We start from the raw sequence: 17,131 nt of genomic DNA on the forward strand, positions 1-17,131 counted from the left end.
GAGGTGGAGATGTCTTATAATATGCAGGGTGTCTCCACACAATGAAGTATTGTTCCTTGTCACACAGTTTTAAATGTGCCATTGGACTTTCATGATGCATGGGTGATACTCAAAATACTTGGCAACTGGCACAGTGATATAAATTAATATATAAATGTATGAACCAAAAATTTAAAATATTTTTTTCTCTAAATAATCAAAACCATCTACCTATATGTACGTATTTCTTTAAATCATTTGCCAAGAACATAAGTTGAAGCACGAATCATTCAGAAGTTATTGTAAGGATTTTGTTTTTAGAAATTGTTGGTGTGATTTTTTGATTGACATAGCTGCGTATTTCCTATAAACATACGCATGTTTATAATATAACCAAGTCTTAGAGGTGATTTGATTAGGGAACCACATCAAATGGTTCTAGCAATTTTCCATTAGACTGAGACCATCAGGTGACTTGAGTTATCAGTAGATGAAGAATTCTCTTAACATAGTGTTTTGATGTTTTTTCCGCTCTTTGTTGTCCCTCAGCTAACAGCAATTACATTAAAAACTTTTCTAGCCATTACAGTACTATCTCATAGTTTTGTATATTTAATATCTTTATTACCAACTAAGTAATGAGATGACAGGAAACCCGTTGCACCAATTAACTTGAACAATGAGTTTATATCAGAACATGTACTTTTGAATTTTACTGTTTGCTCAATTACTTTTGTACTATTAACCAGCCAGAACTGGAGTACTGCAGGATTTTAACCAGCACATCCCTACCAGTGCATACTAACTTAAGTTTTAAGGTTATTTGGAAAAATCAGGTTAAGAATTATCTGAGCTCAGGAACTAATTTTCTCCTCATGCAACGTCCTCTTTGTAAGGTTTTAATAGGTTCTGAATTTTCCAAGTGCCACTACCACGTTAAATGAGGGTAGCTTATATGTGTTTTGTTCAAAACTTGGCTAAAGATTGTCAACAATCTTGGAAAATCATGTTTCACATGGCCTGTGGTAATTAGACACTGATACCCCATGTTTCCAGCCATGATGAGAACTGCACGCATTACAGGTATAAACATCTGGCTACCTCCTTGGGTTCTGGGAGGTGGCCCCACACATTCATATATTGAAATGCATATTATAAATGAATATCCTGTTATTTCTCCTTTTTATTACAGTTAGAGCCATGTAGAGACTGTTTTTAAAATCATGTGCAGGTCATATTGTCTATGTAGTTCATTTCAGGAGAGCCAAGAGGACTTTCCCAAAGCCAGCCTTCAAGCCAGCCCAGGCACTGGTATGGCCATGCCAATGGGGAAAACATGAAAACATTATTGATTACTGTTCTGTTGGTCAATGTCACTGCCACGAGCTCCCTATTATTACCCTTCTGGCTCTTCCTGGGGACACACTGGGCACAGCAGGAGGGAAGGGGAACCATGTCCCAGATGCTGTTGGGGGGACTGATAGCCTGACCAAGTAGTAAATACTTTGTGTATGCCTCATCGCCCTGCGCATTACAAAACATTTGCTATGAAAAGTAAATGCCACTCAAAGATCTAGGTACAACACACGTTATACACAATGGCCCCAAGCTGGAACCCACCCATGTCTGTTAACAAGTGAGTGAGTAAACAAGTGGTGCATCCAGACAATAGAATACTCTTTGATGATTTAAAAAAATAAAAAAGGAATTAACTACTGATACATGCAAAAACATGACTAGATCTCAAAAGAATCATGCAAAGTACAAGAAATAGGATGCAAAAAGCTACATACTGTATGATTCCACTAATGTGAAATTCTAGAAGAGATCAAGCTGATCCTTAGTGACCAAAAGCAGCTCAGTGGTTGCCTGGGCCTGCGGTGGAGGGTGGGACAGACTGCAAAGGAGCAGGAAGAAATTTGGTGGTGGTGGGAATATTGTGTATCTAAGTTGTGGTTTTTCATGAGCATATGCATCTGTCAAAACTCCTCCAATTGTTGACTTTAATGAATGCAGTTTATTGTATCAAATTACACCTCAATAAGGTTGATCCCCGCTCCCCAAAGAAAGCAGACTGGGAGGGCAGTTCCACAAGCCTAGATATATTGATCGTTCTCTACAAGGGACGACGCTGAGTCATTAGTCCGTGCCTGCCTGCCCCCCCATACTGTTATTCTGAGTCCAGAACTCAGGACCAAGCCCAACCCAAGACCAGCCTGAGCCTCCCTCCCAAGTCAGGTTCCTTCAAAAGAACAAGAAGAGTGTCCCAGTAATAGGAGTAGGTGGATGAATGGAGGAAGGGAGGGAGAGGTGGGAGCCCCACCCCAGAGTGGCTGTCCAGGTGCTTTTCCTCTATTCTTATGTAATTTTCACCAGTGGCCTTTGGGTAAGACATAGCCATTGTCACCAGAGGGTGAGCCCCATGCTGTGCTGGGCGTATGGCAGTGAACAGGACAAAGGTGGCTCCCTCACGGAGTGATCACATCCTAGTGGAGGCCAGGTCTGGGAGCCACTGAAGCCCCGGTCCACCCTGGGTAGGTTGGGATGGTTCCCATCTTTCTGTATAACGTAGATCAGCATTTTAGGCAAATTAGTGGCATGTGCCCAACAAAGTTTTTAAATGGCATAGAAAAAAGTGGGTAGGTACTGTTTGGTGGAATTTAGCCCAGTTACAGAGTTTTCATATGGACACATAATGTGTACACAGATTGTATATGCAATACATTACATCTGCAGGTATGCACCTTTTTAAACAGGCATCCCTCAAATTCTAAATCTAATGCACTTCCAACAAAGCATTAAATAGTAACTATCTTAAGCAGGGAAAACGATGCCTTCACTGCTCCACCCAAAACCCCAACTGATTTCCCCACGTATCATTAAAACAATCTTAAACACTTCCATAACAACCCACAAAGGACTTTGGCATATTAGAAAGCATTGGAAATCTCACTGACTAAGTTATTCAACACTTAACAAACTCATTAGTGGTTATGCTGTGTGCAATACACGATTCTGCCCAGAACCAGATATGAATTATATTTTCCTTCTGCACTGCAATGATCATGAGATGTAACTAAATAAACTGAAAAATGATGCTAAAGATACTCAAGATACCATCTATAATGGAACCCAAATTGGTGCTGCCTCTAGGCACCTAGCAGAAGTCTACTTAGGGACCGAGGTTGGGGGCCATAGTATCAGTAGCGTGTGACATGCTGCAGCAGTGTGCAAGACAGTATCCTGCTTGGATAGGTGAGCCGCACCTGATATCATCCATACCCTGGATATCTACAGGAGTTCAGCAGTTGCAGAGCAGTTTTTTAATTCAAATAGCAAATTCTGGATTTAAAAAAGCACGTCATTATTGGGGATGATTTAAAAGTCAAAGTTCAGCTACCAATGGAATCTTGCATTCCCACATAGGTGATTATGGTGGAAAATGAATTCCCACCATGAGCTGTGAAAAATTCTTAACTGGAAGATGATATACATAGGATAAAATGCACACATTTTAAGTGTATGGGGTAATTCTCCCAAATATATACATCTATGTAAGCAGAACCCATATCAAGATATCGAACATTTGCTGTATCATTGAAAGCTGGCTTCTGTCCTCTCCTAGTCGGTAAGTTCCCCTCCTAGGTCACCACTGTTCCAGTTGCTCTCCCCATGGACAGTTTAACCTGTTCAAGATCCTCATATAAATGGAAATGTACAGTATGTACTATTTCCAGCTCCTTTCACTCAAAATATTATCTGAGAGATGCATCTAAGTTATCTAACTTGTATATCAATACTCTATTTTTGCTGAGTAGTTCACATCGTACTTTTGACTCTGCCAGTTTATACAACTGACTCATTTCCAAATGTTGACAATTTTGGAGAGAGCAGCTATACATATTACTATAACGGTAGTTTTATGAGTAGGATTTCATTTCTCTTCAGCAAATACCCAGTAGTGAAACTACTGAGCTGTAGGGCACATGCACATTTTAACTTGATAAGAAACTGCCCAGTGATTTTCCAAAGTGACCGGATTACTGTGCATTCACCCCAGCCACGTGTGAGCTGTCCAGTTGCTCCACATCAGCAGCATTTGGTACTGTTTTTTTTGTTTTGTTTTTGATTTTTGCCATTTCGATAGGTGGAAGTGCTATCTCCCTGTGGTTTACAATGGTGTTTTTTGATGAACACTTAGTTTATTTCAATGAAGTCCAACTTACCATGTTTGGGTTTTGTTTTTTCTGTGTGGCTAGTGCTTTTAGTCAAATTCTTAAAAACATCTGATGAGATATGCTTGACAATTTTATTACTCAAAAATGTCCTCTGCCCAAGCATATATAGTCAATTAATATACCTTAAAGGAGCCATGGATATACAATGGCAAAATGTCAGCCCCTTCAACAGCTGGTGTTGGAAAAACTGGACAGCTGCATGTAAGAGAATGAAACTGGATTATTCTCTAACTCCAAACACAAACTTGAAATGGATCAAAGACCTGAATGTAAGTCATGAAACCACTAAACTCTTAGAAGAAAACAGGCAAAACTCTCTTCAATATAAACATGAGCAACTTTTTCATGAGCATATCTCCCAGGACAAGGGAAACAAAAGCAAAAATGAACAAGTGGGACTACATCAAACTACAAAGCTCTGTACAGCAAAGGACACCATCAGTAGAATAAAAAAACATCCTACAGTATGGGAGAATATATTCATAAATGACATATCCAATAAGGGGTTGACAGCCAAAATATATTAAGAGCTCACAAGCCTCAGCAACCAAAAAGTAAATAATCTGATTAAAAAATGTGTAGAGGATCTGAACAGACAGTTCTCCAAAGAAGAAATTCAGATGGCCAACAGGCACATGAAAAGATACTCCACATCACTAGTCATCAGAAATGCAAATTAAAACCACAATGAGATACCACCTCACACCAGTTGGGATGGCCAGCATCCAAAAGACAACAAATGCTGGCAAGGATGTGTAGAAAGGGGAACCCTCCTACACTGTTGATGGGAATGTAAATTATTTCAACCATTGTGGAAAGCAGTATGGAGGTTCCTCAAAAACTAAAATAGAAATACCACTTGACCCTGGAATACCTCTCCTAGGAATTTACCCTAATAATGCAGGATCCCAGATTCAGAAAGACCCCTATGTTTATCGCAGCACTATTTAGAAGAGCCAAGAAATGGAAGCAACCTAAGTGTCCACCAGGACATGAATGGATAAAGAAGATATAGTACATATACACAATGGAGTATTCAGCCATAAGAAAACAAATCCTACCATTTGCAACAGCATGGATGGAGCTAGAGGGTATTATGCTCAGTGAAATAAGCCAGGTGGAGAAAGACAAGAACCAAATGATTTCACTCATCTGTAGAGGATAACAACAAAGCAAAAGCTGAAGGAACAAAACAGCAGCAGAATCACAGAACCCAAGAAGAGACTAACAGTTATCAAAGGGAAACAGACTGGTGACGGTGGGTGGGGAGGGAGGGAGAAGGAGATCAAGCGCATTGTGATTAGCACACATAATGTAGGGGGGGCATGGGGAAGGCAGTATAGCCCAGAGAAGAGGAGTAGTGACTCTATAGTATCTTACCACACAGATGCACAGTAACTATAATGGGGTATGTGGTGAGGACTTGATAAAGGGGAAAATCTAGTAACCACAGTGTGGCTCATGTAATTGTATATTGATGATACCATAAAAAACTGTCCTCTGGAGTTACAGTAGTACTTGTCCTGCTCTCCCTGAGTCCCCAGAGTTCCAGGAAGTGTTTCTCTTAAAAACAGTGAAGGGAACAAAAGGCCTGGGGACACCATGGGAAGTATCATGGAGAGAGTCACAGAATACTCACACAAACACACAACACACACACACACGCACACACACCAGCTACAGCCATCAAAAGAACTAGCAAAGGAGCCAGCAACCGGTCTGAACATCCTTCAAATCTGTATGGTGACCTGCGCCCTGTGCCCTGAGACAGGGAGGCCAGGCAGGCTCCCAGGATGGGGTGTAGAGGACACTCTTGCTGTTTCTAGCCTTGAGTGGAGGTGGGAGTTGAGGACTGGGGAGATTTGGGGAGATACACACACACACACACGTACATCCCAGCAATGAGACCTCTCCAATGTGATGTCAGGGAGGAGGCCGGAGCCCCTGGCTCCCTGGAGTGTGTGGGTAGGGCCCCCGGAGCCCAGTTTGTTTATTAATCCCTCCTCATGATCCCAGTGTTCAAAGTGCCCCTGCTCAGTGTAGGGAAGGTTCCTCATAGACCTTACATGAGGGATTCCCTCTTGTAAGTGTCAGCATCCCCCCCAGGTTCTGCACCACAGGGTTTGAGGAGGGGGTTTCCCTCCCCCGGAGCCCAGTTTGTTTATTAATCCCTCCTCATGATCCCAGTGTTCAAAGTGCCCCTGCTCAGTGTAGGGAAGGTTCCTCATAGACCTTACATGAGGGATTCCCTCTTGTAAGTGTCAGCATCCCCCCCAGGTCCTGCACCACAGGGTTTGAGGAGGGGGTTTCCCTCCCCAGTAGAGACTGGCAGCGGAGTCAGGGGCCTTCAATCTTCACTTGGATCAGCTCGGGCACCGGGCTCCGGGACTCTGTGCGATCCACACAACTTTGCAGGAGTCCTGCCCCAAAGGCGTCACCTTCCACATTGAGGATGGTACAAGACCGGTCTCTGAGGGGGTAGGAGTGATGGGGAAGTGAACGGGAGGGGAGAGGTCAGGGCTCAGCCCTACCTCCTGCTCCCTGAAATCTTGAATTCCCCAGCACACCCTTCATGGAAGCCTGTTCAACTCCTGGACCCAGAAGCTCATCCCTCCATCCTCCCTGGACCCCAAATGATCCTTCTGCCAACAAAGCACAAGACTTGTTCCTTCTGGAACCTAAGTCATCCCTCTCTTTTGCTGGAGCCCCAGGAGACCCATCTACTTCTCCTCTTCCCCCTGAAACCCTCAAGTCTCCCTCAGGCTCTTATTCCCCACTGGAATCCTAAGGATCTTTCCTTTGCTTCCTCTTTTACACTATGTATGTGCATGTGTGCGTGTGCGTGCCGCTTTAGAAAATGGAGCTATAATACTCATACCATAAAATTCACCCTTAGAAGTGTACAATCTAGTGGTTCTTAATATATTCAGACTTTTGCAACCATCAGCACTATTTAATTTCAGCATCTTTTCACCACTCCAGAAAGAAACCTCCACAACCCATTAAGCAAGTGACACCCACCCCCACCCCATCAATCCCCAGCCCTAGGTAACCACTGATCTATTTTCTGTCTATAGATCTGCCTACGCTGGACATCTCATACAAATGGAATCACACAGTATGTGGTCCTATGTGTGTGGCTTCTTTCACTTAGCATAGGGTCATCCATGAATATATACATGTATCAGAGCTTCATTCCATTTTATTGCTGAATAATATTTCATCATATGGATATGTGACATTATGCACCCATTCATCAACTGACAGACATTTGGGTTTCCACCTGTTTATTTGTTATTCTGAATAATGCTGCTATGAACATTCATGGACAAGTTTTTCTGAACGTTTTCAAATTCTCTCAAGTACATATCTAGGAGTAATATTGCTGAGACATATGGTAACTCTATATTTAACTTTTCAAACCAAATTGTTTTCTAATCTTTTATGTGTTTAAAAGCTAATCGTGATAGCTAACAATTATGTAGCATTTACTACTGACTATGGGCTGTTATAAAGCAGTTGCATGTATTATGTCATCCAATCCTCAAGGAGAGACTAGTCTTTCCATTTTACAGTTGGTGAAACTGAGACACAGAGATTAACTACTTGTCCAAGGTCACTAATAGCTAGCAAGGGTGGCAATGGGCTTTGAACACAGCAGCCTGGCCTACGGATCCACTTTAGTAACCACTGGTGTGTGTTACCATTTTACGGTTCTCAAAACCCCAGAGATCACTTCCGGCCCTCTGACTGGAATATTCAAGCTCTCATTCCCTTTTCTCTAGACCTCCTTCCTCTTTTCTAGCTAGAGGTGCTCAATGAACCTCCTGCTCCTCTCCACTCCCAGGGGTGCCCCTTACCCGCATTGAGCCACAAACCCACACTTACAGAAACCAGTCCACAGCCAGGAACAAGGAGATGTCATGAGCTGGGAGACCGACTACCTCGAGGAAGATGGCCACCGTGAGGACACCTCCACCGGGAATGGCCGCAGTACCCACGCTGGACGCTATACCGGTGACCCTGGGGGAGGTGGGGAGGTCACAGAGATGCCTCGGTGGTGGGAGAAGCTGCCACCCGAGCTCTGCTCCCCTCAGCCTGAGTTTACTCTCAGAGGAAGGGTCAGGTGCGTCGGGGCTACTAGCAGCAGTCACCCCGCACTCACAGGATGGTGATGATCTTCGCAAAGTCCAGGGACTGGTGGTTGAGCTGCGCAATGAACACCGCGGCCACACCGTGGAAGAGCGCACCACCATCCTTGTTGAACGCGGCACCGATGGGCAGGACGGAGCAGCTGATATGCTTGGCGACGCCATTCCTCTCCACGCACGTCGTCATCGTGTGCAGCGTGGTGGAGCTGCGAGGAACGGGACCACCCTGCAGTCATTTTGGGAGGTGCCCCCCGACCGCCCCACCCCTAGTCCCCCCCACGCAGGCCCGGTTCACAGCCAAGGCTCTGCCCAGCAGCCTACACATGTCCCCAACTACCCCCAGGCCTCCACCCACATGGCTCCCTAGCTCTCCAAGGCATTCCCTTTCCAGGGGCAGAACAGGGATCCCCAGAATGCAAAGATTCCAGCATGCCTGAGTCCTGGGCTCTCTGGGGTAGAACAGACTGCCGCCCTTCAAAATATACACAAAAATCCGTACCTAAATCCTGTGATGCCTGAGAGCTCACTGGCCCACACCCCCTTCCCACTGCACCTCAGACCACCCCTTGCTTTGGGGATGTCGCTGCAGGGAAGAACCGAGTTCTGGGGGGACAGGTGAGCAGAGACGGGTGAGATACCCAGGAGAGAAGGTGGAAGGCACTCCCAGAGGCTGGATGCAGGCTGGAGCACCCGCGTCCCAGGACCAGGCCTTGGCAGGGAGGAGGAGGGCTCTGAGGAAGGACAAAATCTCTACGGCAGTGGCTTCCTTAGAAATTCCTTATGGCGGCGGGGGTGGGGGTGGGGTGGAGGTTCGGGGTGGCAGGACCTTCTGAGAAACTTAGGAAAAGCATGGTCCCTGTACGTAGATCCAATGTCCCCAAATACAAAATTTCGGGGATCTTCTTCATATCAAAACCCTCAGCTTAAAAATGCTGGCCTGTCCTACCCCAAAGCCACACCTGGAGGCGGTCTTGAAGGCAGTGACCAGCGCTGTCCTGATGCCCCACAGGAAGCGGTAGGGGTTTTTGCAGGTGAAGACAAAGTAGATGAGGGGCAGCACCAGGAGCCCATGGAGGGCATGGCCCAGCAGGCAGCACAGGATGTATTTGCCAAGGATGGTGAAGAGCAGCCCCACGTCCTGCATCTCCACGATCATGCCAGCCACCAGGAACAAGATGCCCATAGGGGCATACCTAATTACCAAGGAGACAGATTGCAGTTTCTGACCACATGCTCACCCAGGGCCAGGCACTGCGCCCAGCACATGGCATGACCACAGACCCCTCATAGTCAGGAGGTGCCCAGAGCAATGTGTGCTGAGGTTGACACCTCCCCTGCCATCCTCTAGGCTTTCTCGCCTTGAAGATAGGGCAGCAGGGAGATAAAAGACACGTTCATCACCACTTGGAGGAAGGTCACTAAGCAGATTTGGACTTAACACATGATGGAGAAAGAAACATCCACTGTGTGTGGAGCCATTTACATTTTTGAGTTTCCTTTACTATAGTAGGCAGTATGACTTAACCCAATATAATTATCTCACCACATCATGAAAAATGAAACGGCTGTGGCTCATGTCTTAACAACAGCTCTCAGACATGAAGTATTACTGATGTGCTAAGCCCTTGAACGTGACTGAATCTTCACCACGACACTATGAGGGAGCTCTTATTTTAGCTTCTTGTAGCTACAGTTGAATTAAACAAAATCTTATAGGTCCGTAAAACAGGGATATTAATGCTACCAAGCTCATAAGAATGTTGGAAGGATAGAATGAAATGCCAGTTGAAATGACTTGAAAGCATTTTCTACATAATACAAGGTCTGTAAATTTCAGCTGGGATTACTATAACCGTCTCCTGAAATGACTTCCCTCAGGTGTTCGTGCCTCCCAAACAGGAGGCTTCCCAGGACTGCCTCCTTGACTGTTCAATTGCCAGGGCCAGTTGTCTCCCAACCCACTTCTCCTTAGTAGCAAAAGAAAGGCATCATTTCCCAGCCACCTGTGCAGCTAAGGTTTGGTTCTGGCCAATAAGATATGTCCAGCAGTTGTACAAGTAAAGTACTTGATAAATAGTAGCAAATATTGTTTACTGTGGACATGCTCTTTAGGTTAGTCACTGCCCCAAGAGCTTTATACTTTCCAATTCATTTGTGCCCAGTACAATAGGCCCCATTTTCCAGACAGAAACAGTCACAGCAGGAAAATCAGCCTCATTTTCCAGATGGGAAACAGTCACAGCAAGATAAGTAACTTGTGGTAGGGCACACAGCTGGGAAGTGGCAGCAGCACAGTGGGAACGCAGGCCGCTGCGACCCAGCCTCTCTGAGTAACTGCTCTTATTTGTCAAGGAGCACTACATTCCACACAGCAGCTTCTTCGATGTTAGCTACACTGGAACCAGGGAGGGTGGGGCTGTGTGATTCGTTAAAAATGCAGGAACCAGGGAGGGTGGGGCTGTGTGATTTGTTAAAAATGCAGCAACCCTGGTCCCTCTCCTGATTTCTGGCCTTCTAGATCTAGTGTAGGTCCTGAGAATCAGTGTGAGACTGTATGGAGATGAAACTGGGGAAAGGGGCAAAGGGGGAAAGTTGGATGTGTGTGCACGTCTTCTTTTCCCTCATTATCTGAGGTCATGTAACAAAACTCATGGATAACAACATAGCTAACCTGAAGTGAATGCTCACAGGTGCCAGGCAGTTAAAGCACTTTCTAATAGCTCCAACTGTACCTTAGTCACTCGTTTCTTCTTCGTAATAACCCTATAAAGTAGGCACTATTTTAGACCATTGATCCAAAGGCAAACATTTGATTACATTTACATCTCTGAAATTGAGATGCATTAGCTAAGCTGTGGTCAGAGGCTGTCTTTGTTATCTACCAGTAGGATCCAAAAGGTGCTAGCATCAGTCTTAGCTCTATGGACTACAACAGTGTCCGCATATAGAGGAGGAAATTGAAGCACAGGGAAGGTAGTCCACTTGGCCAAAGTCACACAGCCAGGGGATGGTCAACACTGGATTTGATGCAGGCCATTTGGCTTCAAGGAGAAGATAGAAGTTTGCCTCATCCCACATCCCCAGCCCCCACCCACCACTTACCACATGATCCAGGACACCAGCACCTCGGTGGCACCATTGAAGGAATTGAAGAAGTGGATGAGCAGCTCTCCCTCAGGCCCCAGCTTCTTCAGGGCCATGCCAAAAATGATGGCAAACATCACCAGGCCTAGAATGTTCATACCTTCCACCTCGCCTCCAACAGGCACCTTTGTGCAAGGAATAGATGGGGATAGGACGGCAACACTCGGTGAGCCTGCACAGTCACTAAGGGCCTCTCCTGGGTACTCCCAGGACCCAGCAGAGATAGGACAACACATAGGGCCCCTTCCTCCCAAAGCTCACAGTCCAGGTGCAAGGGAAATGGACCTGTCATCAGGGACCACCCAGAGTGGGCACGGGAACCCAGGGGAGTACAGGAGCTGAGAGAACGATGCCAGTTTGGCGGCGGTGGGGAGGAGAATCAGGGAGGGCTCCCTGGAAAGGGGCTAAGATCTGGACGGTGAACCAGGTAAACAGGGGTGCTGGAAGGTTCTGGAGAGATGAAACAGTGTGTAACAGACTAGAAATGCGGGCAACTTGAGCTTTCAAAGAACGTAGAGAAATGCACTGGGGGTGGAATGGAACGAGCCAGGCAAAGGTGGCTGGGCAAGGGCAGGGTCCCATGGACTGTGGTGAGGAGCAGGCTGGACTTTTCTCTGAGGGCACTAGGGAGCATGACAGGCTTTGTGGGGCAAGGGAGAGGCAGGGTCAGGTTTGTACTTTGGAAAAACTACCCTGGCTGCCAAGCTGAGGGTCGGGGAAGAGGGGCAGGCCTGGGAGCAGGCCAGGGTAAGATGGGGAGAAAAGAGACGCCTGGATCAGGGCCAGCCCATGGGGAGTGGGAAGAGGAGGGAAAATGCAGAATCCAGAAAGGCAAAAAAGACAGAAATGGGGAAGGGCCTACAGAGAGTTTAAAACAAATTCCACATGAATTATTAGAGACACTGAGAGCAAACAGAGGCAGAGCAACACCACAAAATGGGAAAATGGAAAAACCCCAACAGTGTGCCAAGGGGTGCGCCCCCCCCATCCCGCCTTCCGCTCTCACCTTCACCTTAGTTCCGTCGATCCCTCTCTCATCATAGGAGGTAGCATACTGCAGGTGGGGTTGGGAAGAGTCAGTGTCAATTGCCACCGGGACTCGCCCACCCCATGTTGACACTAGCAATGCTCAAAGGCTGCCCTAAATGTCCCTTAAACATGACCTCCCTTCATCCTGCCAGCAACCCTGCCGAGGTAGGTCTTTCATACCTCCATTTTCCAGAGACAGAAACCAAGGCCCAGAGAGGTAGAGGCACTTGCCTGGGGTCACAAAGCTAGAATTAGAACCCAGAGGGGCTCAGAACTCATATTGTCATTTCTACATAAGGAGCATGGGTGGGTTTCAGAGCCACCCAAGAACTCTGCAGTGTGGCCTGTGAATATGTGGGCATGTGTGCCTTTCCAGGCACCACGGTGCTGCATCTGGCTGTCTTGCTGCCGACCCACCACCCACTCCTCAGGATACCCCTCAGACTCACTGAGCGGAAGGCTGCAGACACCAGGTTGGAGGGGAAGACATTTCTGCAGAGATAGACATGGAGGTAGTTATTAGTAGCAAAGGGGGAACTCAGGGAGTATCTGGGGGCTGGCCTGGCCTTTGGAGGTAGGGGAGGTCCCATTTGCACCCAAATATGGCCCCCACACATGCCTGAGCCAGGTTCAGTCATGCGAAGTGTGGGGAGTCTGAGCTGGCCTCCTAGGACCCCAGTAGGCTGGTGGTCCAGCCCTGAGGGATTGTGGACTGTGAGTGAGGAATGCTGGCTGTGCAGTGCAGGCTGGGCAGGGTCACCAGGGGCCTCAGTTCCAGCCCACAAGGCAAACCTAAGACCCTGGTCATTTTGCATCAGCCTCTTCCTCCGGAGGGCTGGGAGGGCTGATAAAAGTGCTGGCCCTGGGGACTGGCTGTGGGTGGGAAGATGTGGGGGGAAATCTGGGTGTGCTAGAAAGAGGCAGTGAAAGAAGATGACAAGGGGCTGTTTGTGTGACAAATGTGCATCTGTGCTTCCATGGCCACTGGTGTGTGACCATGTCTGAGTGTTTCTTGGTGTGTAACAGCATTCATTAAACCCCAGTAAGTGTGTGACACAGCCAGATACTGGCCATTTGGATCTCATACTGTGACAGAAATAACAGCAAAAACGCATTTTCAGTAGCTGTAGTGAGTGCTTTGCATCGGTCTACTCATGTAATCCTCAAGCAGCCCTTTGGGATTTGCACTATTGTCCTTGTTTTACAGAGGCCCAGGTGAACTGGGGAGCCTTGGAGAAACTTACCCGGCTAGGAAGTGGTGGCGAGGGGATTTGAACCCAGGCCTAGTACTAACCATTCAAGGTCCTCCCTCTCCCCAATGATGTGGCTGTACAGTTCTTGCTGTGGGTCGGTAAACACTGTTGGTATCTGGCTGGGAGTATGGGTCAGTGTTCAGCTACGTGGGACAGTGTTGCTACATGGCCACGCAGATGTGTGTGTGAGTATGTGCTCTCGAACGTGTGTTCAGGCAGTGTTCAATGAATTGACATAGTCAGTGGCATCAATGCATGGCTGTTTGTGTAAAGGGGAGTCAGGACATGGTGTGTGTGTGGCAGCTGGTTTAAGACCATGTGTCAGTGTGAGATGTCGCAGTTGTGGCTGAGTGTCTGTGCCCCTGTGTCCAGCTGTGTGTTAGTTGGTATAAAGTTTTGTGGCTCTGAGATGTTCCAGCTAAGTCTGAGTGGCTGGCCAAGTATGAATTACATCTATTTTGGCACACGGGGGAAGCCCACACACGCAAACAGCCTTCAGGTGGGTGTGCCTGTCTGCAGTTTGGCCTGTACCCACCCAGGCTAGCCAGGGCCCGGCCATGGCCCAGCTAATCTCCCGCAGACAGGAGGTGCTCCTCCCACCCCACCCTGAGCGTGCTGCAACTTCTAAATAAGCCTGCCCAAGTCTCTCATCTCAGCCTGCACCCATGCCCCAAGGTGCTGGGGGAACCCAGTCCTGTGACTCGTCACTTCCTTCCCCCACCTCCAGGAAGTCCCCAACCAACCTGGAGCCACTGAATCAGCAGGCCCCAAAGGCAAGGCCATGTGGGCCCAGCAGTCTGTCCTCCTAAGAACAGGGAGGCCAGGGCTGGGTGAGGACAGTACTTTCTTGGGTGGAGGAGCAGAGGCCAGAAGGAAAAGGATCTGCCACTTTCTGATTGGCCCCCTTCTGGGCAGCCTTGTTGTGGGGAGCCCAGACAGAGGGGCGCAACAGGAAGGAAAGTTGGTGGAGGGGGCAGGACTCTCCAGGAGCAAATACAGGGGAAGCCACCAGGGCCCAGCTGCAGCGGGTGTGGTAGGGAGGCTGAGAAGGCAGCCTGGGCATGTCCAGATGGCGCACTGTGCAGGGAGCTCATGGGCTGGAAGGGGGCCTGGGGGAGGGTCACTCGGTTGTCCTCAGACCCTCCAGGGGCTCCTTACTCAGGGGTCCCAAGCCCTCTGACCCTAGACTCAGATCTTCATCCAGAAGCCCCATCCTGGAGCCTTAGCTGCCCGAAGATCTCCTTGCAGGTTCCCCACAGGGTGCCCTCCCCTCAGGAGAGACCCTCGTCTATGCTCCCGACCCTTCTGAGCGCTCCTCGTCCAACCCCCTCCAGGACTGTTGCCTATCACCCTCATGGCCCTTACAGCCCCAGGCCACACCTTTAGAAGCCTCCCTCCCCCAATCTGCCCTCACCCTCTGTGCCCTGACCCCACAGAGGGCCGGAGCTTCCCCCACCATCCATCCCATCGTGTCCTTCTGAGGCCCTGAAGATGCCCTGGCTCTGGAGGGCCCAAAGCCCCCCCTGTTCACGCGGTCCCTCCCGCCATCCCTAACGTGGCTGAAGCAGCCTCGTCTCCCCTCCACCGGGCGGGCGGGGTCTGACCTCACAAGATCCAGGAACGAATAGAGCACCTCCTCGCTGGAGTCCCCATCCGCGGCGTCCGTGGCTCCGAATGAGCTGCTGGCGGCGAAGGCGACGCCTGGCTGCATGGCCAGAGCCAAGCCCACCCCGAGCGCGGACGCCAGCAGTGTGGTGACCAGGAAAAAAAGCAGCGCCCAGGCGCCCAGACGGCCCAGCGCGCTCAGGTCCACGTTGGCGGCGCCTCTGATCAGGCTGCTCACCACCAACGGCAAGATGATCATCCTTAGCAGGCGCACTAGCAGCTCGCCCGGGAAGGCGAAGGCCACCAGGCCCGCGGGGCCCAGCGCTTGTGCGCCACCGGCCCCCGACACCCCTAGCCCCAGCGCCACGCCCGCCACCAGGGCCGTCACGGTCAGCAGCACCAGCAGGTTAGCGCGAAGGCAGCGGCGCAGCTGGTCGCGGGAACCGCAGCAGCCACCTCCCGCCGCGCCCGGGTCCTCTGTGGGGACCAACTCCGGGACATCGTTAGCGGTGGACTCTGCCGCCGCGAGCACCTTGGGGTCTCCCTTAGGTGGATCGGCCATCATGACGGATGCCTCGGGGCTCCCCAGCGCCCGGAAGCCGGGAGCTTCTTGGGGTTCCTTCCCAGGACGTACACGTTCCTCAGAACTGAGCCGAGTAACAGAGCCTGGAGGCGGAACTCGGGAGGGTTCCTTGGAGTGGTGAGTTCGCAGCGCCCAGGTTCCTTAGCCTTTGGGAGCTGGAGTGTCGGGGACTGCTAGGCTGGGCGCTGGGGCTCTGATCTTCCAGACTATGTCCGGTGCCCCAAAACCGTGACTTGGGAACCCCTGGGTTCTCTTGGGCGTCAGGCACACAGGAGATTCTCTGGCTGGAACCTGGGTCCTTTACTGCTGAAGAAGGTGCCCCCACGGCGGCGATCTTCAAGAGGTCCTGGAAGCGCAGATCCGGAACTTCCCAAGGTGCTGGAGGCGGCGACTAGGGTGCCTGGGTCCTGGAAACCAAGGGCTCGGGAGCCCAAGTCTGGGGCCCGGGAGGCCAGCTCCAGGAAATGGGGAGCCAGATCCCTGGGGCCGGGAGGGGAAATCCAGGCCCCTGGGTGCGGAAGGCGGCGGTCCGGGATCCCAGAAGATGGCTATTAGCAGAAAGGGAACCTGCCGCGCGCCTCTGAGCGGAGTTGGCGGAACCTAAAGGGATTAACGGCAGGCGTGAGGCTTTGAGAGGGCGGGAGGGGGTGGGGGGCGCTGGCCGAGGGCGCTGATTGGCTGCAGCGCGTTTGGAGGCCCCCCCTCTCCTGGGACCGAGGGGCGCGGCCCCGGTGACGGTGGGGCCCGAGACGGGGTGAAGGACAGACGCTTTTCCCCGGCAAAGTAATTGGGCGGATTGGGGCCCCTAAACTGCAACTAAACGCAGTCGCAAGAGTGTCCGCAAAGTGGAAGTGATCCGCCGGCGCTTAATTTGGAAACCTGCTCCTCCTGGGGCTCCTGAGTTCCATCTTCTGTCTCCCTGCAGATTTGAATTCCTCTAACGTAAAACGCAGATTAAAAAGCTCACCCCTCAAAGGATTGGTGTAAAATTAAAGTGAGATGGATGGAGTTATTAATTTTAAAATGTTAATAATTTTTAAGTAAGTGTTCCCCATTCGGATTCTGACCCAGCAATTAATGGCAGTTATTATATTTGGGATTGTAATCCACTTCGCCCAGGGTACCCAATTGGCAATTCAGCCAGTAAAA

The 17,131-nt window shown here is 49.4% G+C and overlaps 2 protein-coding genes across 2 annotated transcripts in view; one reads left to right on the plus strand and one right to left on the minus strand.

Annotated features, from left to right (window-relative positions):
• The window catches only part of LOC140849964 (lanC-like protein 2), a 202,945-nt gene that overhangs the window by 19,705 nt on the left and 166,109 nt on the right, over window positions 1–17,131 (plus strand). The gene's annotated exons all lie outside the window — the stretch shown is intronic.
• Window positions 1,700–16,614, minus strand: LOC140849963 (neutral amino acid transporter B(0)-like). The gene is given in 9 exon segments (XM_073239172.1): window positions 1,700–6,563; window positions 6,566–6,687; window positions 8,106–8,240; window positions 8,383–8,574; window positions 9,328–9,561; window positions 11,471–11,637; window positions 12,519–12,566; window positions 12,991–13,033; window positions 15,399–16,614. Coding segments are annotated over 9 exon segments (1,620 nt in total). The 5' UTR covers window positions 15,965–16,614; the 3' UTR covers window positions 1,700–6,450.

The sequence above is a fragment of the Manis javanica genome, chromosome 6, assembly GCF_040802235.1.
Source record: "Manis javanica isolate MJ-LG chromosome 6, MJ_LKY, whole genome shotgun sequence".
Lineage (NCBI taxonomy): Eukaryota > Metazoa > Chordata > Mammalia > Pholidota > Manidae > Manis > Manis javanica.